General features: G+C 53.8%; 1 protein-coding gene across 2 annotated transcripts; it reads right to left on the reverse strand.

Annotated features, from left to right (window-relative positions):
- Positions 1 to 2,427: 2,427 nt before the first annotated feature.
- Positions 2,428 to 24,112, reverse strand: TRAIP (TRAF interacting protein). 2 transcript variants are annotated; one of them, XM_072876075.1, is made up of 15 exons: positions 23,864 to 24,107; positions 22,464 to 22,521; positions 21,107 to 21,190; positions 16,987 to 17,026; positions 14,215 to 14,342; positions 11,359 to 11,453; positions 10,641 to 10,754; positions 9,614 to 9,701; positions 7,937 to 8,026; positions 7,619 to 7,707; positions 6,719 to 6,874; positions 6,470 to 6,518; positions 5,806 to 5,931; positions 5,208 to 5,258; positions 2,428 to 3,747 (listed from the first exon to the last, which is right to left on the reverse strand). In XM_072876075.1, exons 1-15 carry the CDS (start codon positions 23,959 to 23,961, stop codon positions 3,616 to 3,618), a joined length of 1,398 nt encoding a protein of 465 aa, XP_072732176.1. In that variant the 5' UTR covers positions 23,962 to 24,107; the 3' UTR covers positions 2,428 to 3,615. The 2 variants fall into 2 exon arrangements, with proteins under 2 accessions (XP_072732176.1, XP_072732178.1); XM_072876077.1 differs by lacking the exon at positions 6,470 to 6,518 and having other exon boundaries at positions 3,657 to 3,747; positions 23,864 to 24,112.
- Between the last annotated feature and the right edge of the window lie 87 nt (positions 24,113 to 24,199).

The raw sequence follows: 24,199 nt of genomic DNA on the forward strand, positions 1-24,199 counted from the left end.
GCCTGTCCCTGCTGCCTGTCCCCTGCTGCCTGTCCCTCCTGCCTGTCCCCGCTGCCTGTCCCTACTGCCTGTCCCTCCTGCCTGTCCCCCTGCTGCCTCTCCCTACTGCCTGTCTCCCTGCTGCCTGTCCCCTCCTGCCTGTCCCTCCTGCCTGTCCCTGCTGCCTGTCCTCTGCTGCCTGTCCCTGCTGCCTGGCCCCTACTGCCTGTCCCTAGTGCCTGTCCCCCTGCTGCCTGTCCCCGCTGCCGGTGTCCCTGCTGCCTGTCCCCTGCTGCCTGCCCCTACTGCCTGTCCCCTGCTGCCTGTCCCCTCCTGCCTGTCCCCCTGCTGCCTGTCCCCGCTGCCTGTCTCCCCGCTGTCTGTCCCCCTCCTGCCTGTCCCCCTCCTGCCTGTCCCTACTGCCTGTCCCCTGCTGCCACCCCGCGGCCTCCCGCTCCCTCTCCTGCTGCAGCCCCCGCCCCGCTGCCCGGCTGCGGCCCGGCGGGGGGCAGAGGAAGGACCCCCCAGGGGACCCCCAAGGGACCCCCCCAGGGGACCCCGGCTCCCCGGGGACAGCGAGCTGCCTGCCCGCTCCCCACCGACAGCCCCGCAGGGGACGAGCCGCCGCTCCCAGCGTTTAGCACGGCTCAAGCCCTGCCAGCAGCCGCTTCTTACGGGCTGCGCGTCAACGCGCGCGCCACGCTCCATCCTAAAATGAACGCGAAACTGGGTCTGGTCTCCCCTCCGGTTCCACCGGAATAGAAGCCGGCTCCGACGTGCCCCTGGAGACAGCACCTCTGCCCCTGCCCGCCGGCTTGCCCGCCCCTGCCTCCCGCCAGCCCGGGGAGCGGCCGTGCCCACGGCCAGGGCTCGCTGCCGGCCTGCTCGGGGCCAGCTGTAGGGTGTGAACCGTGTAACAGAAGGAGAAAAGCAGCTTTTGAGGAGCTGAAATCATCACCCAGCAAGAGCACAAAGGCTCCAGCTCTGGGCTGGGGCAACGTGTAAGTGCAATAAAACAACAAAAACACATCGGAAGCAACTTCTAAAAGCAGCAAGTACAGGGGAAGCTGGAGAGCGCAGGAACGGATGAAAGGGGAGCAGGACTGACAAGAAAAAAACTGTTTTGTTTTGGGTTTTTTTGGTAGTTTGTTTTTTCTCCCAAAGAGAGAAGACTCAAAACATCCGCTTTAAACTCGGCAGAGGGTTGAGCAGCCGCCAGCAGCAGCCCCAGCTCAGGCAGTGCCCAGCAGCTGAGTGCCCTGGCTTAAACTTGCCTTGGTGCCAAAGCCCAGGAAAGCCGTTCAGGCGACGCCAGCCTAGGAGATCGCAGCAGATGGAGGAAAACGCTGCCCAGGCACGCAGCAGGCAGAGCCAGCACCAAGCGACACCGAAACGAAGGTCCTTTGCTCACTGCAGTCTGAGCAGGAGAACTTTTTGGCCCAGGATTAGTTTATTTTTCAAGTAGAAATTAGATTAAAGTAATAGGGGGCAGCAGACCCAGCTGAAGTCGAACACGAAGATGCCAGCTCGCGCAGACACTGCTGTCCCTGCTGGAGGGGACACTGGGCTACGCGGCCCCTGGGGCTGAGCTTCACAGGCAGGGCAGCCCCGGGGCCGTAGCTGAGTAGGGGACAGGGCTGGTTCGATCAGATGCAAGTACTTTCCCCGTGGCTCTGACAGGTCCCCAAGCCAGGGCTAGAGCAGGGCAGCCCCAAAAGCCCTTCCCAATGCCTCCACTGCAGGCTGGGACCAGCTCTACCTTTATGGGTAGGCACAGCACCAGCTCTCCAGCACCCCACCACAGAAACCCACATCCCTCACGAGCCAGGCACCCAGATCTTCACTGCTGCCTTCTTAAGTAAAAGAAGGCAGCACTAAAGGGCTCCCTGCAGACCCTCTCCCAGGCTTCTCTTCTCCAGAATTAACTCCACTTGATTAAGCCCCCCCTCCCTTCCCCCCAAGCTTCTTTTCCAGCCCTCTGAACCCTCTTCTCACACTCCTCCAGACTCTCTACCCTCTATCGTATAGGTTGGAAAAGACCTTTAAGATCATCGAGTCCAACCGTAAACCTAACACTGCCAAGCCCACCACTACACCATGTCCCTAAGCACCTCATCCAAACGTCTGTTACAGGGATGGCGACTCCACCACTTCCCTGAAGTGGCATTCCATGCCATTCAGCAGACAGCCCCAAGTGATGCAGGCAAGACACAGCTCGTGCTCTGCAGGCATTTGCCTTGTTCACTGCCCTGGAGACGGGCATCACTTTCATCACAGCTTCACCCCACCACAGCCCTCGCCTGCAGAAGGGGCCTGTCTCCTCAGAGCTGGCACCACAGGTTTCAGAAGGGTCAGGCACCTCCACCACCCCACGCTCAGCGCCTGAGCTCAGCCCTCCACCCTGAGCTGCAATAAGGAGACCACCCCTCAGAAGCCAGTTGTGTTAACAAGTGTGCACAGTGGTACATTTTATTCCCTAAAGACATGTTTTTAGCCAGTCCAGGCACTGAGGCTTCCAGCCTGAAGCAGCTGGAAATAGGAAACATCACAGGTTTGTACAGGACAGAGTGCTGTAGTGAGGCACCTCACCAAGTCTGCTCCTTGCAGCTTGAACAGCCCTGCTTCAGCTGTGGGGCAAGAGGGGAGCTCCTGTCCATGTCTCCAAGCTGAAGAACCCCAGACAGGTTGAGCCCCATCAGTCTCCCCCTCCCCTGAAGGGAGCCGTTCTTCAGCACTTCTTCAGGCCGTTCCAAACCCTTAAATCACTACGGAGGCCAGTTACAAAAAAAACCAAAACCGCTACAATCTCATTAAAAAATAGAAATTCATAAACGAGTTTCACACCAACGCGTGCCAAGAACAGAGGTCACACCAGCACAGCGGTGTCCCCGTTTCCAAGCAGGGCAGGGGGTCACCCCCAACACCCTCCTCCCCAGGTCAGCAATTTCAGTGCCAAGTCTGCAAAAGCGCAGTGGACTTCATGGCCCAAAGCAGGGCAAGGCAGAACACCCCAGGCTTGCCTGTGGGTCTCCCCAGCCCACACAGGCCTGCAGCAGAGGGAAGGTATTTAATTTGATGATGAATATACAGCCACCCTGCAGCAACTTAGGCCAGCACTGCTCTGCCCTCTGCACACTTCTTCCTCCAGAAAACTTTCTTGGAACTATTTACACCAGGCATAGAGCTGGTCCAGGTCCCTTCTCGCTGCTCTCGCTCCAGACTGACATCCCAGATACCCTTCCCACATCTCTAGCTTGCCGCTGCATCCAAGAAGTGCAGTTCCACCTCATGGCAGAGCGCCCAACAGCAGCAGCAACCGTAGAGCTCTGAGCAAGCCAGAAGATGAGAAAACCCTGTTTATTCTGCATGAAAATAGGAGGAAGGAGGGGTAAAATGGGGGGTGGGGTGGGGTAAATCAGTCCAAGCGTTAGCCAGAGGCTTGGTCTCCTGTCAGCTTGCTGCAAGGCCAGGATTCTCCCCAGGGCAGCTGGTCTCACCACACCACAGCATTGGTGCTTTGCAAACAGTAGACCCCCGCACAGCAGTGGTTGCACATTGCTTGGTGCCAGGCTCTGGGCAAGAGCGCTCAGCCCTGCGGCCGCCCTGCCCAACCGCTCCCCAGGAAGGCAGGGGCTCTCACTGCAGGAAACTGTCCAGTCTGGCTTGGCTGCTGCTGGAGGAAGATGCGGAGGGAGCTGCAGATGCTGGCCTGGAGACATTCTTCTTCTTGCTCCTCACTGCTAACGGACGGATTTCTGCCAGGTTTGTCTGGAGGTAAAACTGTCAAGGAAAGTAGAGACCAAGGCCCTGGGGACACACGTGATCCAATACCTGCTGCAGACTAGCCTGAACCGCAGACCTGGGACCTAGCCATACATTTGCACCCAAAGAAAAACTCCCTGCAGGACAGGCTGGGCTTTGCCCCCTACTCACAGCAGCAGAGCTCAGGCATGCTCCTGTCCCATGAGTCAAGGAATGCTTCCCACTTCTATGCTACCCCCTTGCACACAGAACAGCGTTTAAGCATAGCTATCAGAGCTTCAAGACCTACCCTGCGTGTCAGAGCCAGGACACTGCGCTGGGAAAGGCACAGCAGCCAGAGCCTGCAGCCTCCCAAGGCAGAGCAACCCCAAGGGAAGAGCCCTTGGAGCAACAAGTCCTCTCTAACTCACACGGCATCATACAAATCTTCAAAGACACAGAAGTGGCAGAAACTAAACATCACTGAACTGTAAACAGTCTTGAGCAGCCACTCGCTGCAGCGCTGAAAGGCAGGTGCAGGCCGTGCTAGCAGAACCGCAGGGTTACACAAACAGCACTCGGGCAGCACTCAGGCTTAGGGAAATGAGCTGCTCCTCCCTCGGCCGTGTGCGAGGGGCGGCACTGGGATGGCTGCCCACCTTCTCCATTCACCTCGGCCTGGCAGCACGGGCACATCTGGCTCCAGAGATCTGGCTCAAGCATCTCCCTGCCATTGGGTGCCTCCACCCCTCCACAGTGAGGCCACAGGAGCAGCAGCCCAACGTTTCCCAGCAGGTCACGACTTCCAGCTCATCGCTTCTCTGCTTCGCCCTCCTGGTTTTCTACAAAGAGCACAAACCCCCTCCAAAGTAGCACCAGGAGCTAGAGCAGTGTCAGAGCCATAGGTGCACCACACACCCCTCTGGCAGCACTGCCCGGGGAAGGCAGGTGAGGGGCAGCCTCCGCAGGGGACGGTACACTGCTCCTGCATGAGGAGCGGGAGCCAGAGGAGCTCCCTGTCCCCGGGTGAGCTCAGCCCAGCCGCTCCTCACCCGCTGCAGGGCTGCCCACCAGGACAGGCACGGCCAAGCAGCAGCGTCCCGCAGGAGCAAAGGCTTGGGCTGCACGGGCTGGCAGGCATGCGGCCAGAAGAGGCTGCACTACGCTGCTGCTCAGAGATCCCAAGGGCAGAGGCAGCTCCTGCAAGTTGTACTGATTTCTAGTTGATATGCTTCTCTGAATGAGCCGCCTCTGATAATGCCCTCAGCAAGTTCAGGTCCTTGATACCTTTGCTGAGCTCAGACTTGTTCGAAGTCAGATAGAGAGAAATCTGATGGTTCCTTGACGGTCCTAGCCCATTTCTGTTGGCTGGGGGGCAGGACTCCCCAAGATGGCTGAAACAGAGATGAGGTTCCCACTCATCACCGCTGCGGTAGTGGTGCTGCAGACAGCACCGCTACTGCCATGCGAGCTGCAGGAAAGGATACAGGCTGTATGAACTTTGTTCGGCCTCCCAAGCCATCGTATCCCATCCTCACCTAGGAGAGAGAAAGAAATGAGCCTGGAGCAACAGCACAGAGCCTTGGCTACCTCTCCTCATGTTGGTTATGGGGAAGGGGGAGCCTTGCAGGCCACAGGTTCTGGGGAGGGGTTACAAGCACCTGGAAACACTCGGTACTTGTGTTAAGCCCTCATCTTTGGAAAAAGACAGACCCAAGGGTGTTAGTAAAGTTTGGGTAGCTTGGGTTGCTTTCTGATGCAAGCTGAGCCTTCCAAGCAGCAGGAAGGCTTAGGATTTTGTCACTGGGACTGAAGAATAAGAGAAAAATACCCCAAGCTCCAAGGAGGTGGAGGAATGGGAGATGGAGGGCTATTTAGTCTGCTGCCGGGAAGGGAATGAGCATCTGTCATCCCTGGAGCTCTGCAAGATTGGGAAGTAGCCAGGTCATGCTCCAAGATTTATTTTCTGCACACTGTATGTGGGAAGGTAAAAGCCTCATTTGCTTCCTCCTCTAGGGTCACTTCAGGACAGAGGCGTCCAGTGCCAGCCCTCGACAAGCTCACCAACTGGACAGTCATACTTACAGTGCCCGTGTTCTTGTGGGGACCCAGCAAGCTACCCGAAGATGGCTTCTTGGAGAGAACAGAGTTCCTGATGAATGCTGGCAAGAGTCCTTTAAGAGCATCATCCTCCAGATCATCTGCCCAGTTCTGTCCCACAAAATAATGAGAAAAGCCCTTTAACCAGCATGATCTGCTGAATTTAGTCCACGTACAGGGAGCACTAATAACAGACAGCTATTTAAGGTAGTAGGTACTGCTGTACCACATGTCAGGCCAAAGAACAGCAGCTTCAAACCTCCCACTGGGGCTCATGTGGAGCAGCACTTGGGAGGCAGGACATTGCACCCAGCAAGCCTGGGAGAACAGCCCCCTTAGCCGACCCCATGGCCCTTGTGGTCAGCCCCACGCTGTGTGTGTGAAGCACCTCTGAGGCAGGATAATCAGCAAGAAGCACGTGGGTCCCCATCCTCCCTCTCCTGCCCAATTCCAGGAGGCCTGAGGCAGCAATACAGTGTTTCTAGGAGACTGTCAAGCAAAGCACTTTGAAGCATGTACTGTGGTTCTATAGATGGGCCAGTCTACAGTCACAGCATCTCCTACATGGAAAAAATGAGTCCTTTGTCCCAAGGTTATTAAGAGCAGAATCAAAGGGGTGATACATAAAAATCAAGATTAGCCCTTTTACCTCCACTGTTTCCTTCAGAACTTTCTTCGCCAGATTTACCACAGGAGGCCTGTAAGAAGCCCAAGGAGCAAATCAGCAGAGATTTATTGTTCAAGTGGAGCTGGCAAGGACAGACAAGGCCAAGCAAATGATGACGAAACTTGCAGCACGACATCAGGCAGCTGGAGAGCTATCTGATCTCACACAGCAACTTCCAAAGAAGCAAGACTTTGATCTCCTTTAGAAGCAGAAAGAGGAGGGAGAACTCACAGCTTTTTATCCAGCTTCTGCCTTTTTGCAGGGCTGAAGAGAGATCTGCAGGGCTGATGTTCAGGGGTGTCCACATCAAAAGTAGCATCTAGATTGATCTCATCGCTGTGGGCCGGGCGGTGGAGCTTCGGGTGCCGCAGTTCCACAGGAGCGGGGCTGCAAGGCCATGCAAAGTGTCAGCCATCAGGAGACCACTGCCTGCCACCCAGCAGACGAGAGGACGACAGAGCTGCACACTACACAACTGAGTTGCAAGACAGCAGTGGGGACCAGGATCAGAGTCCCATTCTGCTTACAAGTCACAGAAAGGACAAGCTGAATCCCAGAGTTTATAGTCAAAATCCCAAACTACTGTTCACCCTCAAATGGCCTGCGCTATAAACAGCAGCACTCTGAGCCCAGGGAAACACACTGCTGCTCTGTGTACACAACCCAGCTTGCTGTACTGGGGTAATAGCACAGGCTCCTCGAAAGGGCTTGATAAAAACATAAAAGATGCCATTTTTCAGGCTAGGTTCCTCTGCCTGGCAAAGATCTCTGGTCTCCATATGCCAGGGCACACTCACTAGAAGGCCAACTCTGAGGCAACCAGAAGAGCAGCTTTAGGGGTATTTACTGGGCAGGACATATTGGCAGAGTTTGTCAAAACATAGCCCGTTCTTCCATCCCTTCCTGACCCAAACCCTCCAACACACACACTCCTTCCAGGTAAACCAAACACCATCTTGTCAGCAAGAAGAAAAACCACCAAAATAGGATACAAGGAGCAAGACGACCGCACTACTGCAATGCCTGCCAGACTAGCACATCTTTGCCTCCCCAGCTAGTTAAACTGTCAGCTTTTATTTTAGACCTGCCACCTCTATCCTTGGCCTGTATCTGAGGATGTACTTCACTAACCTTTCAAAGACTAGTCGACTGAGTGTCTCTCTGGTTACAGATGGGACTTTCAGAGTATCCTGCAGGATGTCTATCTTCTTCTTCAAACTCTGGAGGGAAAAGGGAAAGCAGACAGCAAGATAAGGAAAGATTTAGTAGCAGATACTTTGCCCCTTTTCCATAAATCAGCATCAGGTGGAGCTCAGAGGTGGGGCAGATGAGAGGTATGGTGGGCTGGGTAACCTAGTCACTGAGCAAGAGCCAGCATAACTTCTGGCTTTGCAGCTGCAGGCCATGGCCAGCTGCCAGTTACTGCAGACCAAGGAATGATATTCTCACCAAGATCTCCTTGTCCGCATTCTTCAGATCCTTCTGGGTGCTTTTTAACTCCTCCTTTGTCTTCTCCAACTCCGAAACTGTTTTCTGCAGCTGCAGAACAAACACCCCCAAACAGCAGAGTGCTAGTTACAACACGTAGGTAAGGGAGACTGCAGACCCCCATGAGAGCAGTATGCTCTGCAGCACATGCTACTTTCCAGTTGCAGGGCTCGGTTTTCCTGTGGCAGCCTGACCAATCTCTCCTGTATCAGAGCAATCCAATGCCTGCCCGTTTCCTCAAGCTGCCTGCAGAGGGATCTCCAGGGCTGCTTGCCCAACACAAACCTTCCTATAGCATTTCCCGAGCATTTATGCCTGATGGTGACAGCTTTTCCCTGCTCTAACACTTGGTGGCTGCATTCTGAATTCCTGCAGGACTTTGAACACACCAGAGCACAGGAATTGCAAACCGCAGGCTGGAGGATGGATGTGCATCAGCAGTAGTGGCACATGGACAAGCCTGATTCAACAGGGAAGCATGCCAGGAGCAGCAGTCAAGAAGTGGACTGCTACCACATCAGAGGCATTTGTGGGTTCTGGAGTCTGGGCCAGCCCACAAAGTGTCGGTACGGTCAGCTCTCCGTCAGCCAAGCCCAGAGCCCTGAGTGCACTGACTCGCATCCTCCTGACCCAAGCCGGTGATTGCAGCTTGGCACCGACTCAGCCAGAAGCAGCCTGATTCCAGCAGCAGCACCTCATGGAGGGGGTTAACTCCCTTGGGGAACAGCACAGCAATCTGAGAACCTCCTCCTCCATTTGAGGGGACCACAACAGCTACGGCCAGGTAACAAAAATAGGCCAAATCCACCCCCAGTCTCCCACTTTGTGAGCCTGGATGCGGGCATGCCCCAGGGAACACCTGTGCCTTGGAGGTGACATGCACACACTTTTCATGGGGACTTGCTACCAGAACTGACAGAAAGCGATTCCTGACCTGAGCTAACAGAGCCCAGCCAGGCCTGGAGCAGGAGGAGCACAGCAAGAGAGGCACGGCAGCAGCTCCGTGCTCTGCGCCAGGGCAGGACCAGCCCAGGCAGGCTCTGTGCAGAGCCACCTGCATGTCTTCACCACACCCCAGGGACCTCTCCTGCCTGGGCTCAGCATCACGCAGGAGCCCTGGCCCAGTTCAGTCGGCTGAAGGCACAAGGCTGAGTGTGACTGTGGTTGTGCCAAGCCAGGGCTAAGCCCTGCTCAACTGGTGCTGGCTCCAAACCCCTTCTCACCTTTCCTAGGGGCCCGATTCTGCAGCAGGAGTGGCTGGCAGCTGAGCTAGCTCATGCTCAGCAGTTTGGCAGGATGAAGGCAGTGCTGCTTCCAGAGCCCAGTGGAAGCAGCGGAGCACCTGCATGCTGCTGCCTTCCAGTCCAGGCTCCCTGCCAAACTCTGGCTGGCTCTGCACATGCTGCCCCACCAGTGTCCCCAGAGACTGCACTCCTGACAACAGCCGATGAGCCATTCACTCACCGCAGCATCACACCCTGACCCAGAAACCCCAGCCTGACACTTCCACACCACCCATACGTACCACTCAAGTAGTGCTCAGTGTGGGAGGGGGTCACTGCAGAGGGCTTGGGCCACGGTTATTGACAGGGATCTACAGACCAGATGTCACCTTGGCGACTCACACTCTCCCTTTACCTTGTTATTGACAGAAAACAGCTCCTTCTTCAGCTTCTCTGTCATCTCACTAGAGATCTTCCGAGCCTCCTTCAAGTTTTCATATTCCCTGCAAAGAAACCAGAAGACTCATGCTGTTTATGATAGGATTGAGCTAGAACTTTTCAGAGGCAACCCAAGACCCTTAATTTGAAGCTCTGCGACTGCAGAGCCACCAGAGAAAACCCAGGAGACACAAAGCCCTTTAGGGAACAGAGCTGAGTGTACTAACACTGACCAACAGTGTCAAACATACCGCTACACCACGCGGGAGAAGAAAAGCTGCAGAGGATACCATGCCTGAGAACAGGGCATGAACAGAATTCACCAGTAAAATGGAAACTCGATCCAGACATTTCAGTTGCCAGTGGAAAAGACAGACAGACAATAGAGCAGCCTCCATGCTGGCAGCAAATAAGGGACTTTGCTTTAAGTGACTTTTCAGAGACTTCACACTATTGGCCATGCACATTCATTCCCAATTACACCACAGGGACACTTGCCTCATTACGGCTTTGTATCAAAGCTGCAATTATTCAGCTGCCATCAGAACAGACCCAAAGAAGCTGTAGTTTTGCCCAGCAGGACCAGACGGATTTCCAGGTAGGGAGGGCAGCACTGCAGATTTGCCTTGCCAGAGAGCACTCGAGGCCACAGCTGCACAGTGCAATGCAGCAGAGGGTACAACCTGGAGCCCCTCATCCACTCATTTCCCCCCGGGCGTGAGAGGAGAACAGAGGGAATAATAATCACCACCTCATAGGTGCACTGACAACTCTGGAGACAGTTCCCATGGTGACATGCATGTCACTACAGTGACAACAGGAACAGTTCAGTGTGACAGGCTCCAATCTAGGTCCCCAGGATCTGCCAGTCAAAACCCAGTGGAGGCCCAAACAGGCGGTGAGAGCCCTGCAGAGCCTGTCTGCCTGCCGGTACTCGGCAGAGGGTTCTCCCTAGGGACACCCAAAACAAGACGAGCCAGCTGTGCCAAGTCCGCAGCACCTACTTTTTCAATGAGACACAGTAGATTGCAAGCTGTTCCACCGCTGCCTGCCCGACCCCCATCTCTCTGATCATCTCCTCCACTTCGGGGCGCTGGCTCTGAAGCAACAGCTCAATCCTGCACAAAAAAAAAGTACCCTCAGCTCATGAGTCACATGCTGGGAAAGAGGCTGGAGCCCTGCTTCCCCCAAAGGAGCTGGTGCAGCCTAAGCTCCCGCTGCAGGTGCTCTGGATGTCTCTCCCACAACAACTGCCCCACCACAAGCAGGGCTTTTTGCTAGGGAAGAGTAGTGCTACATGGGCAGCCTAGACAAGGGGCAGCTGTGCACACATACTGCACATGGGGCCGATGGCTCTGCTCTCGGGCCTTATAGCCCTGTGGCTGACTGCTCCTGGGCTGGGATTCTGCCCCAGCATCCTCTAACAACAGGAATGGCACGTAGCCACACTCAAAACACTAGCGATGAGGCCAGTCTGTACACAGTACCGTGCCTTGCTGCTGTTTAGGGAGAGCAGCCATCTGGAAACATGGCAGGGGCAAGAGCACAGACAGGCAAGGGCAGGCCTGCTAATGCAGCAGTTTCCAACCTTACGGGGTAAGACAATCCAGCATGTGGAGGTGGATGTTGCAGCAGGCACAGCAGGACCCCTCCCTCCCTCTCCGAGATGGAGAGGGGCATGCAGCCCAGCCTGCAAGGCCCAGGGAGAGCCCGGGATCTCACCGCTCCATGGTTCTCAGCTTGTTTCGCAGACGGCGGGCCTCCTCCTTTGAACTTCTGTTATCCTCCTGCTGCTGCTCCAAGAATTTCATCTGCTTCTGCAGAGAAGCAAGCGCACACAGACCGTTAGGAAGGCTCCAGGGATTGTTAGAGAAACATCCTGGCTTATGCGCACTGCGGGCAGCTGGGAGCATACATTGGCTCTTAATGCTATCACCACCTCAGCAGCCCAGGATTACGGAGAGTTTAGCTCCCTCCCCGCTGCACCCCTAGCTCTGCTCCTTGCAAGCGCAGCAGGGTCTCAGTGCTAATCGCAAGACGAGTCCAGTGCTGAAACTGCGTCTTAGCCTCCTTTCTACTGTGAGCGTTTGTGGGGTTGGGCAGTACCCTGTCCACAGCGACAATTTGTTTTTCAAAAGCAAGGGAGTCCACGGCAAGCAAACCTCGCTATTGCTTTTTCCTCCATGCACAGCTGATCCCTGTGCTTTAGCCTCCCGATTCTCCTTGCCATTAGCTGCTTAAAACATCAATAGGAATGCGGAGTGGGTCTCTTCTGGGAGACCTCAGCCAAACCAGACACCCACCCGGGCACTTCTCTCACCTGCCTGGAGAGGCTGCAAGCCTATTGCAGCCATCACCTTTCCAGGCTCTCCAGCAGTAGGCAGCAGTAACAGAGAACCTCAGCTGAGCTGAAAAGGCACAGATCTGCAGTGTGGCAGAGGACGGGGAAAGCTGGCCTGAATTAGCACCGTTCCGATGCGTCAGTGTTGTCTAGGTTTGTGTGAGCCTGGGCACCTCGCACAGCAGCTTCAAAAGGCTCTGGGCCTGGTTTCAGCACAGTGCTGACTCCAGGGAGAGGCCTGGGCAAAGACCATCGCCCCGTAAAGCTCCCTTCCACGCAGAAGTTAAAGGATTTTATCCACTTCCTGCCACAGAAACCAAACACCTGTGAAACTGCTGGGACTTTGCAGAGGCGCAGTGTTGCAGGCTCACATGTTACTCTTGCTTAAGCAGAGCCCATCTTTGGCTCTTCCTAACCAGAGCTCTCTGCACTTCGGATCCCCAAAGCAGTGTTTTGAGCCAGGCTGGAGCAGAGTTCCTAGCCTCAGACAGCCTGAAACAGCAGCAAACTCTCATACAAAGGTTCAGCAGCAGCTGACAGCGCTAGCAGAAGACAGGAACAGCTCGCAGCCTGTGGGCTTGACCTGCGTCACAGCTAGTTAAGCCTGTATTTTCACTGCAGAAGTTTAGTGCTTTAATCTTTAATGATGCAGTATAAGACAGTGCTTGGCATTCAGCTAGGAAACCCCGTACACCACAGAAGAGATACCTCCAGGTCCCTAATCCTTCTGCCCTGCCCAGCTTTCATTAAAAGGACTTAAGCATACACAGAGGGTTTTGCTACAGGCAAGATAACCAGAGAACTTCCTCCTGAGGTGCCAGGAGGAAAACCAAGCACAGAGATGTTGAGTTGAGCAGCAAGCACCAGCTTCCACTGTCAGAATTGTTTCTGCAGGAGTAGGGAGCATCAGAAGTATCCTGCCACTGCTACAGCTGGGATTCCAGGAGCATCTCTGGCATGGCACAGACTCAGGCTACCTTTACACCCAAGCAGGTTGGATATAATCCCATGGTCAGGCAAAAAAAAAATGTGCTGGCTCACAGCAAGGCCTGTCTGGCATTAATTCCTTACTATCTCTCTCCTTCCACCCTGTGACAGCACCACATTGCTAGTGTCAGGCAGACCTTCTGGACTGGTTCCTACCAGGAAAAGCGCAGCTGCAGGTGACATACAGCAAGACGACCCCGCAACCCATGTACAAGCTCTCCCCAGGCCACTTGGCCTTGCAGGTCAAGGAACATGATGCAGTTTAGGCTACTGGGTCAGACCCATAGTCCAAGGGGCAGAGATCTTGGGAAGTGCAGTTGACCCCCTACCCTGCCTTTTGGCCCGCAGCTCACAACCTCACCTGCCTGAACCCCATCTTCTTGTGACAGGCACATCATCTTCACACAGTGGAGACTGCCCATCCCAGCACACCGCCAAGGCAAAGTCGCTCTCCTCACCACAAGACATCCCAACAAAGCGTCTCCTGCTCTTACCCTCTTTCACTTGCTGTTTACGCACAGTACATGACTACACACTGAGTCACTGCACGCTGAAACACAACAGGAATATTTGATCCCTGGACTTCATACATTACTAACCTAACCAAAAGAAAGCCCTGGCAACAGAACAGAGGCAGGAGAGTTAGCTGGATCAAATCCCACTCAGCTGAAGCTTGCAACTCTCCCTCCATATATTTCAGTTTGATTTCTCCTCCAATCAAACTAAGAAACTAATTTTCCTTGAATCCCGCCTGGCCTAAACCCATTTCAGAAGAACATTCTACCGCAGGGAGCCAGTGTTTTGGTAATGGGGCGCTGGGGCCAGTTCCCACTCTTGGTTCATGCTGCTACCTTTATGATCAGCACTGCCACTTCATTAGCAAGGCTCAGCCAGCATCCCCAGGCTGGGCTGGCGTCTCTCCCCGACTCCAGCCACCTCTGCCTTGAGATGCAGCCCCTTGTACGCAAGCCACAGGCCTGGCTTTTATGCCTCTGAATCACCCCCAAGTGGAGCACACTCAGGACCTTGAGACCAGCGACACCACCACTCGCTTTGGATTAATAAACCCAACATGAAAACCCAGCTACACTGCCCTTCTGTCATTCAGAGATCAAGGAGATGGGAGTCTTAAGGCACGAGATCCAAAATCCCACCAGCACAATTTCTTTATTAGCAGGGCCCGTGGAGATCTTCAACAAAACTAACACCGACTATGCAATGGTTAGTGCTGCCAGGGACGGGAAAGGTACCTTGAGAGAGGAGCACAGCATCTCTGTCTCTCCCAGCACCTTCTGGAGCGACTCTATTGTGGCATTGCGCACATCCAGAGTGTCCCTCAGCCCATCCACAACAGCCTGGCATTCCCGCTTTTCTTTCTCTGGAAAAGAAAAAGGAAAAAGGTCATGGCCCAGTAACCCAGACTTCAGCTGCCCCACAGCAGCAGAGCACAACACACAGACACTGCTTGCAGTCTCAGGCTCCAGGCTGCTAGGAGCTGGCCGTTCCTGTAGAGAGCCATTTCCCTAAGAGCTGTCTGCACCAGGGTCTGTAATGAGCAATTGCTTCTCCCAGTGCCAGCAGGCTTCAAGATTTTCTTTACTAAAGATAACAAGTTCCTTTTAATAGCTTTCCAGTGCCAGCCCTGCTAGCATTAAGCTGATGCATCTTAACTCTTGCATGCTCTCACAGCCAGACTTGCACAGGGAAAACTGTTCTTGTGTTACACCGAGCCGTCACAGAGCTGGAGAGCCGAGCCCCCAGCCTGTCCTCTCCCCATGGAGCCTTATGTGCGGGGAAGCCCTTCGGGGGCTGTCGGGTGGCTGCGTACAGCGATCCACCACACTGCTGCGTCACCACGCTGCTGCAGCTACCCTCACCACGGCACCTATGTCGAAGGGCAAGAGGCAGTAAAGCAGAGCTCTGCTGGGCACTGGAGACTTTGCAGGACACGCGACAGCTGAAGCAGATTCTCCAGAGCACCCACTTTTTGCAGGTCACAAAACCTTTGAGTCCTGCTATCCCTCCCCATGCAGGCAATCCAGGAACAAAGCACATGCCTCTGACCGCCAGAGAGAAGGTAGTGGAAGACACCACCAGATTTCAGTTTTGTCGAGACAAGGGAAGAACAGCTCACAAAGCAAGAACCATCATCAGGAGCTGACAGACCTAAGCAGGGAACAGCCAGCATCACTGGAAAGCTCGAAGCAGTTGGGCAATGAGGGAAAGCAGCAACCCCTCCATCTAATCCTGCTGAGAGCAGGGTAAAGTCTTCAGCTCAGTATCTTCTGTCTTTGCTAAAATAGTCCATGGCTCCAGCCTGACAACGGTGGAGAGCAAATCAGTGCCTTTCCAAAAAGCTGTTTCTCCTTGCAAGCAATCCATTTTCAAACACATTCCATGGAAGCATGACCTGCAGTGCAGCTTCACTACTCGATCATACAGTAAGAGAGCCACGTGGGACTGGGGGAGAGGAACATATCCCAGCAGAAGCACACAGGTGGCTAGGGAAACACAGATTTCTTCCTTAGCAAAGCATTTTCTCCATTGATCTGAATAACCCTTCCTCACCAGAGGCAGCACAGCCTGGAGATGCTCCCCTGCATTTGCAGGGACTCCACATCCACCAAAAGAGTTAGGGCTTCCCCCTCCTCCGTTCCCAGCTGCCCAGAGGCAGATGGCAGGAGTCAAACCTCCCTGTGCTGCAGGAATGAGTTTTCAGCTCATTCAGAGTGCCTCCCCCAGCGCCTGCTGGGTCTGCTCAGAGCTCCGCACCTCTAGAGCCATTTGCAAGCTGATCAGAGACTGGTAATTACACAGCTCCTCTACAGCACACAGCACATCTTTAAGTGAAGAATTTATACGCAAGAACCACCAGAGAGCAGAGTGCCCACAGCAAAGGAGGCAGGAGGTGGGAAGGAGCTTCTCATTTCCAATATGAAGAGAGAATGGGACAGGGAATGTCAAACCCAACCTCTACTCACCAGAAGTCGAGAAGATAAGCAGGCCTTCGAGCAGTTTTTCTTGGATAACATCCTAGCAAGAATCCCAGCCACCTTCCCCAGAAGATCTGGCTCTCTATCAAGTCACTAAACTCAACCAAGCTGGCAAGAAAACAGGCCTCAGAATAGAGACATGCAGACCATCCAATTCTGCTCTCAGGCTAAGGACTGAATCCTGAATCTACTGGCTATTCATGTCTGTCTCGTGCACACAGGGACGGCAGAGGAAAGACGACTCTCAGGGCGTGGGTGAGCCCCCAGCATTCTTTAAAGATTTTTTTTCTCCTTCTGCTAGTGTGTCTTTGGATTTCTGTCACTCAGACTGACATTTTCCTTTCGCTGCTCATGACTCATGTTCTGATGACAGGCTGCCTACAGACGATGCTTAAAACCCATCGACAAGTCTCCAGGGCTTTTGCTTTTCCTGCCTCCCTCAAACATCCTCTAAAATTAAAGATGGGAAAATGGAAGCGCACACACACTGAACTCCGTCTGCTCTTCGCGCGACACATGTGGCACTGCAACAGCCAAACAAATCCAAAGCCTTCCCACTGCTGCTTGGGCACCACTTTTACCCCCTCATTTGTTAGAAGGAACAAGCCTTTGCCATATGCAGCTGTGAGTTTCCCAGTGAGCAAACCAAGGGCTTTGCTTTCAGCAAGCCTGCTCCAGATATAGCCATGCTGCACTTTTGTAGCTTGTGATTAGGAAGATGGGCAAAAAAATTGCATATATGTCTCTCAACTTTCAGAGAGCTCCCCAGTTACGGCAGAGCTGGGCCAGGGCGTGAACTCTGGCTCTGTCCTACAACCTTGGTACAGCTTTAGGTGCTCTCGCCTCAGGAAAAGCTCTGAAGAAGCTGCTCCAGCAAAACAGTTTGCAGCCTGCACCACGCCCTAGGCTTCAGAGAGGGCTGGGCTCTGCACACGGGTTCCTCAGGCCTGGGCAAGCCACCTAGCACAGGCAGAGCCCAGGACCTGCCGATCATGGGCTGCCTATCCCCCGCAAGCAGCTGGAACTCACCTTTCATGGAAAGCTGAGCCTTCACCTTGTCCAGTTCATTCTGAAACGACACACAGAAAACCCAGTTAGGAAATGCCCTGCAGAGGAGCTTGTGCCAGATCTTAAGAGGACCCGAGAGGTTTCTCAGCAGGACATTTGCACTGGCCAGGTGCTAAGAAGAGAACGCAGTCACAGCAAGCACCAAGTTACAAGCAAGCACTAGCACAAGGAACGCAAAGAGCACCTCCAAATGGCATTCTTCAGGGGGAGAAGAGAATATCCCAGTTTTGTCTTAGCCTTGTCAACCTTGTGTTTCTCACACTGTCAGTCATCTTGTTTTAGCTGAATAATTTTGGAAGGCTCTCAGGGAAACACAGGAAATCAGACAGGAACAATTTTTATAACATTTTACCTAAACAAGGCAATAAGGCAGGGATGTTGCCAGACTAACTGGATTGAGAGTTGCTTTGAACTGAAGTGAACTTTAATCGGGTGCAGGTGGGAGACAGGAGGGCATGTCCAAATGTCTGAAAAGGTAACCAAGCATACAATCAAAAGGCACTAGCTAGCATTCTGACGGACGGTGAAGTCACTGCAGTTCAGGATGCTGATATGAGCTAGCAGCTCAGTCAAATGGCCATAAACAGATCACCGGTAAACCAATCCATACCAAACTGAGGGCACGTAACATCTCCTGGATGCCACAAGGGTCTGGGGAAGGTCAAATGTTTCTAGCACCTTCATTAAGGATCAGAAAGAGGCAGCAAATGCTCGATAGTTTAAATTATAGATAGCAAAGTGGTACGACTTAAGAACACTGGCAAATAGCCAAAGGAAGTATAGAGAGGTTACAAAGTAGGGCAATATATAAATATATATATATATGTGCATGTATATATATAAAGACAGATAAATATATACAGGAAAGAGTCAACAGAAGATGACTTAAAAAGCTGTGTTAGAGAACTGCAGAGGAAAGCACATAAGAAGTCAGGCAGGAACTGCAGTGGAATAAAACCACAATAAAATGCCAACACAATACTGAAGCAGAGCACACAAATCTGTGCAACCCGGAACGCTACATGCAAATCTGAGCTGAGAATAGCAGCACCAGTGACCATGGATCTGACAGGACCAGAGCGAAGCTCTGCTAGTGACAATAAAGGCAGGAAAGAGAATATGGGATGTAAAGCTCAGTAAGCAGAAGGGACTAAATGCAAAGCCTAGCAGAGCTGACTTGGATTTGCCCCCAGGGGCACAACAGCTGGCGGGCTGACATGGAATTAACTCTGCTGCAGGAACTATTTTGGAGTAGCTTCCTCAGAGTCCTATTCAGGAACGATTAGTGAGCTCACAAGATGTGCTAATTAGCATGATAGCAAAGAAATCCCGGGCTACTGCGGGCAGCTATGTAACATTACCTCATTCATCAACTTAATCTGAAATGCCTCGTCCTCCACCACAGCTCCTAAAGGCTGCTCCCAGTTTTAACTCCTCTGACTGAAGCTCTCCTCTCTCTGCCAGCCTGAGTTACAAGACCACGTTTTCCCAAGATCAAATAAGTTTATCCTGACCACACACAGACAGCTGTCCTCCCAGGTTTCTACTCTCCCCAGCAGGTTTACAGGCAGGAATCCTCCTCCTCCTGCCTCCTTTTCACCAAGCTGAACAAGCCAAAGTCTCCTTTCCTTTGGAAGAAGGGCTCTTGGCTCCCCAGATCACAAGCGACTCAAAGTGTCAGGTTCCAGACGAGCTTCACCGAGGTGTTACACCCCAAAACTCACACTTTTCTTGCTCTGGGAACAGCCACGTGGAGATTGTTCTGATCACTGAGGACCATCTTTAAGAGCAATACAGGATAAACCCAGGCTCAGCACTCAGAAACGCTTGGACATGTCGCAGTGTGCAGCCTGTGGTCTGCAGCTACTCCAAGGAATCAAGTTCCCTCCAGTGTTTCAGTTGAAACTGATGCCCGGTGGTGGGAAGCAAAGCAGCCCCGGCACTCCTTTGACCATAAACATTTCAGAACAGAAGGAGAGTGAGGAATAGCATGAAAGGCAATTATTATCCAAAAAATCATTTGGATAATTCTGCAACAACAAGAAGAGGTTTCAGATTATGAAGGAGCTCTTCTGACCACTTATAACTGGGTGCAGAAGACTGGTTCTCAGAAGAGCATCCCAAGCTTGTCTCCCCAAGACAACAAGCAGACCACAGCTACACACTCTGCTTTCTAGCACATTGAAGCACACTCCCTTGCCCCAGTCCAACCTTTTCATGGCAGGAGGCCAAATGCTCATTTCAGGACATCTGTGGGCTGCACAGATACAGCTCCAGTTGATTACGGAGCCAAGTACCACTCTACGCCCAGGCTCTTGGAGGCACAGGCAGTGGTTGGCAAACAAACCCTGGATTTGGGGACTTTTTCCAGGTGAAATCACTTCTGGCTGAGGAAGTCACCACTTTTTTGCAGACAGAACTCCAGTCTAAATGGACATTAAATCCCACTCACGATGGTTGCCCATGTTCTTAAGGTGCTCCGTATCCTCCAGAAACAAGGCAGCACACAACATAGAACTGGTGACAAACCAGCATCAGCCCAGCAGCAACCTGAATCAGTGCACGGGGCAGTAAATGCCCACACAAACTAACTACGCTAATCTACACAGAAAATATTGGGTTCTTTCCCATTAGATAGTGACCTCAGCGCTCTCGTTAGGGAAGCTGCACGCTCAGGGCTAGATGTGGCTCTGACAGCCACACAACAAACTTTGTAGTAGCGTGATGAGTTACCATCAAGCTTGGTGTGCAGGAGCAGCTCCACAGTCCTGCCCTTGAGCAAGGGAGCAGTGCTTCAGCGCAGCCTGCCTGGAGGGGAAGGCTGGGGGAACACATCTTAGATCCTGGGGTGGGGGTGAGAAGGAACAGAAAGCTTTTCTAGGGCAATTTTCTCCAGTCAACCCATTTCTGAATCACGCATCTATTTACACTTGCGAGAACAGATCTGAATACTCACTAAAGGCAACGTTTATCCGCCCCGAGCCATTGCTTTGCCTCTAGGGCACACAGCTTCAGGTGCCCAGGGATGCTTTTTCATTTCCTCAGCACACATATTTTGGCCTTCAGTTTCTTTATTAGCGGTCTTCAAGAATGACAGTGCTACTGACACTATAGTCTGGCTGGCTTTATTTTAAAAACATACGATATACATATAGCATTGTCATGGCAACTGCTAATTATGGTAATTGCTGCACATGCTGATTCTAAACACAAGAGGGTACAAGCGTCCCATTATACCAAGGTCAACTGATTACATTTTTTTGGAACAGACAACTCCAAGACATAAGGAGCCATGCTTCATCCACACTAAACAAGGAGGAGAACACAGAACAGCCACTCTGCCTTCATCCCTTCTCACGCCCAGCTCTCCGCACCTAAGGGTGGCACTTGGAGAACACCACCCAGCATCCCAGCTCCAGCCAGGATCCCCACCATGGACACAGCCCCAGCACTCTCCACTCCCCTGCTGGTGCAGCTTCAGGCAATCCTTTTCCTAATTTCTCTTGGGAAAGCACGATTTATCACCACCCTGCCCTGCTTCCTTACAGTCCGTGCAAACAAACCCACCTCCAGAGAAGTGAGGAGGTGGCACTTCCTCTAACAGCCCCTTCTTTCCAGAGGGGTTAGCAGGACTTGTGCACAAAAAAGCCACAGACACCAGCAGCAGTTCATTGCATTTGGGATTTTCCTTCTCCTGCCTTTTGGAAAAGCTCTGTAGCCTCATCCCCAAGGCTTTGAGACCCAAGGGAGAAGCAGCAGTTGGATGTTTATTTGATGCTGCTTCAGGAGGTTTCCGGGTCAGGTGAGAACCAGACGGAAGAGCAGTAAAGTACAGGAGGCTTCTTGATTTGGTCAGGGGGAGCTCTGAACCACTACATGGAGACTTCCTTACAACAGAGCTGAGACTGAGCGAGCACCAAGAGGGAGAACAGGGACAGGCAGGAGACACTGATGTGCTTCAGGTCTGAAACAGGAGCACAGCGAGCACCAGCTCAGGAAGCAGCTGTTGGCAGAGGACCAGCAGCCCCGTCTGCACTTCCAAGATGCACCACACAACAGAAGAACAACCCAGTCAAATTACCTGCAAGGTCTCTGCATCCGGTGCTGCCTGCTCCTCCAGGGCAACATCAAAAAACAGCTTATTGATGATGTGTCTTTTGCCGACCTAAACACAGGAGACAGAAGAGGCTGGTGGGTGCAGGTATGGAAACACAATGGATATGGAAGACAGATGGAGAGGGAGAAGGTACCATCTTGTCACTTGCCATGAAAGGCAAGTCAGATCATGTGCTTGACATCATTAGCAATGATACTCTGCTTTGGCTCATCAGCACAGCAGCAGACCCCCCCCCCCCCCTCAGTTTTGGGAGCATGACTCCAGCCAAGCTCCTGAGCCGCAGCAGAAAGATTCAGGCATTTCTGAATCAAGCGCAGTCTGTTCTCTGGCAGCTAAGGCCCAAGCAGCTGACACTGAGCTAACACGATGCCAAATCCTAAGACAGAAGTATGTGCTGCTTTCTGCAGGCAGAAGGTGCTGTAATTGAATTTGATAGCTCTCCACACCTCCCCCATGCAGTTACAGCTTTGTGTTTTAAGTATTATATACAGTCATGACACCAGCTAATTGCATAGTTACTGCTACATAAGATGTTATTTCGCGATAACTCCATGGTAACCCAGAGATGTAAGAGGCAGTGAAGAACAGAGGGAATCAACAAGTCAGGGAAGGAACAAGGGCCAAGACCTTGAGAGGAAGAAAGAAGCACGAACACAGAACAAGCCCAAGCTGCAGCTGGCTAAAAGCCTACATCTGAATGTGAGGCAACGTCTCCTGCAGCTGCTACACGCCAAGACCCACTGGCGGCATCAAGGCTGGTGACACAAGGGACTTCAAAGAAGACCAGGTCCTGATTAAGCCACTGGATGCCCAAGCCTTGGCTTCCATCTCAGAAGCAGAGCACATCCTTCCCTCCCCAGCCTTTGCTTTTCTCAATGAAGGGCCGAGTGCTGCAAAGCAAGGACTCAATTATAAGGACCACGTGCAGCAGAATGGGCTGCTTACCTGAGAGGAAGCAGCAGGGTACTCTAGAAAAACAAGCCAGATGTCCTGATTAACCCCTTCCAGCCCTTTCTGTCATTATGCCAATACTTACTCAGCATAAATAAAAGCCATGAAAGCCCAGAGACCCTTTCTAGAGAAGCTACAACACAGACAGCAGCTGGGCACCCTCAGACCACCCCTTCTAATCAGAAGGGCTGCTAAGGGGCGTTCACCCTCTAAGCCTTTGGGGAGAGCCTCAAGGGACAGAAAACTCTCTCTGCTTCATATCATGAGCCTTTTCCTCGTACCACCACAGGCCTAGGCCACAGCTCATCGGTGCCGTTTGCAGAGCATCATGCCATAGAAATACAGAGGTGTACCTAGGTGATGGTTTTACCTGGATTCTGCACTGCGGGCAAGTCCGGCTTGGTGCTGTATCAAACCACTGGATGAGGCTGAGAAAGGAAAGGAAAACATACGGTGAATCCTCAAAATCCAGGAGTGCTGCTCCCAGAGGCCACCCCCCAACTCACCAGGAGACAGCAGGATGCGACTCCTTTTACAAACTAAAAACGGAAACACATTTAGTCCAGAGGTGCAGCTAACAGGAACGCCATGTTCCAGCACGCACACTCTACCTTCACCTCCGAGACAATTCCCAGCTGAATTTAGCACGCCAGCTTATCTTTACCAGAGCAGAGATTTTACAGAGCTCAGATCTCCCTGGGAGAGAGTCTTTGAACAACTGTAGCTTCGCAGGAGCGAACGGATCCGCACACGGAGCGGCACAAGAGCTGCTATATCAGGATACGACAGCCGACAGATCCCTGGTTTGGTCAGCCCCAAAGGGTGCCATTGACTCCAAACACGCATCTGCAGAGCGAGGGAGACTGGGCCGGTCTCTGCTCCGAGATGATGAATGCAAACCTGTCGGGCTCCTCAGGAGAGCTACTAATGCATTTTGCAACCAAGCCATCACGTCACACTTGGAAGGGTTTATTTTTGGAGCAGGGTAACAATCTGGAGCTGGCAGGTTACCTTTGGAAGCTCTTCCTCCTCCGCTGGTCGTTAGAGGAGGACGAGCCCGAGCTGCGCCGCCGATTAAGAAGTGACCATTGCACCAGCGAGCGATGGTCCCTCTCCAAGTTCGTTAGCCAGAAAAGCAAATGCCCGCACCCTCCCCACACACAGAATTTATTTCCTCAGAAGAGCCATCTCTTTCCAACACAAACACTTGCAAAACAGTTCCGGCAAAAGCATGAAATTGCCTGGGAGGCTTCACTCATAATCTAACACCGCTCCTTCCAGATAAACACCCTGTGTAGGAGCGATCTGCTGGCACCAGCCCTCCTGGAGAAGGGATACCACAGCCAGCGGAGTGACAACACAGCCGAGGCTCCTGCGGCAGCTTCGTGAGCTCCTCCGGACCCCTGCGGAGCAGAATCGCTGCCCCGACGGCCCCCAGAGCGGCCGGGGCCTCCACCGCTGAGAGGGAGGAGGCAGCGCCCCCGGCTCCCCAGCCCGGGCGGGGGAGAAGGGGGTCACAGCGGGCACCAGGGGCGCAGCGAACGCCCAGAGCCCCCTCAGAGGGGAGCGGCCCGAGCAGGGGCTCCGGGGACAGGGGCTGCCGGGCGGGAGGGCGGCGGGCGCCGGCCACGGGCTCGCCCCGGCTGGGGGAACCCGCAGCCCTGCGGGGCCGGTACCCCGCGCCGGCGAGCGGCTGCCGGCCCCGGCCGGAGCGCCCGCCCGCCCCGCTGCCCCGCAGACGGCCCCGGCCCGGCGGGGCGGGGCGCTCACCAGGCGCGGTGGAAGGTGTGCCCGCAGGGCACGGCCGCCACGTCCCGCTCGTTGTCGAAGAAGTCGGAGCAGATGGTGCAGTGGGCCCGGATGGGCATGGCGGCGGCGCGGCGGGGCGCGGCCCCGGTACCGGTACCGGAGCAGCGGCGCGGAGCCGTGCGATTCAAATCCGGCCGCGCGCCCGCCGCTTCCGGCCCAGCCCGGAAGTGACCTCACGGGGCGAGCGCGGGCCCCGCGCCCCCACTCCGGGGCCGGGGGCGAGGGCGGAGCCCGAGGGGGCGGGGCCTGCGGGCGGGGGCGGGGCCGCGCCCTCCCCCGCCCCCCCCCCGGTCTCCC

The sequence above is a fragment of the Ciconia boyciana genome, chromosome 11 (assembly GCF_034638445.1).
Source record: "Ciconia boyciana chromosome 11, ASM3463844v1, whole genome shotgun sequence".
Classification (NCBI taxonomy): Eukaryota; Metazoa; Chordata; class Aves; order Ciconiiformes; family Ciconiidae; genus Ciconia; species Ciconia boyciana.

Coding starts and splice junctions, on each gene's coding strand:
- TRAIP (XM_072876075.1), bottom strand. CDS start 23,961: ATGCCCATCCGGGCCCACTGCACCATCTGCTCCGACTTCTTCGACAAC. Junction 14,343..16,986: donor GGCTCAGCTTTCCATGAAAG/GTGAGTTCCAGC, acceptor TTTCTTTTCCAG/AGAAAGAAAAGCGGGAATGC. Junction 9,702..10,640: donor TACTGTGTCTCATTGAAAAA/GTAGGTGCTGCG, acceptor GTTTCTTTGCAG/GGAATATGAAAACTTGAAGG.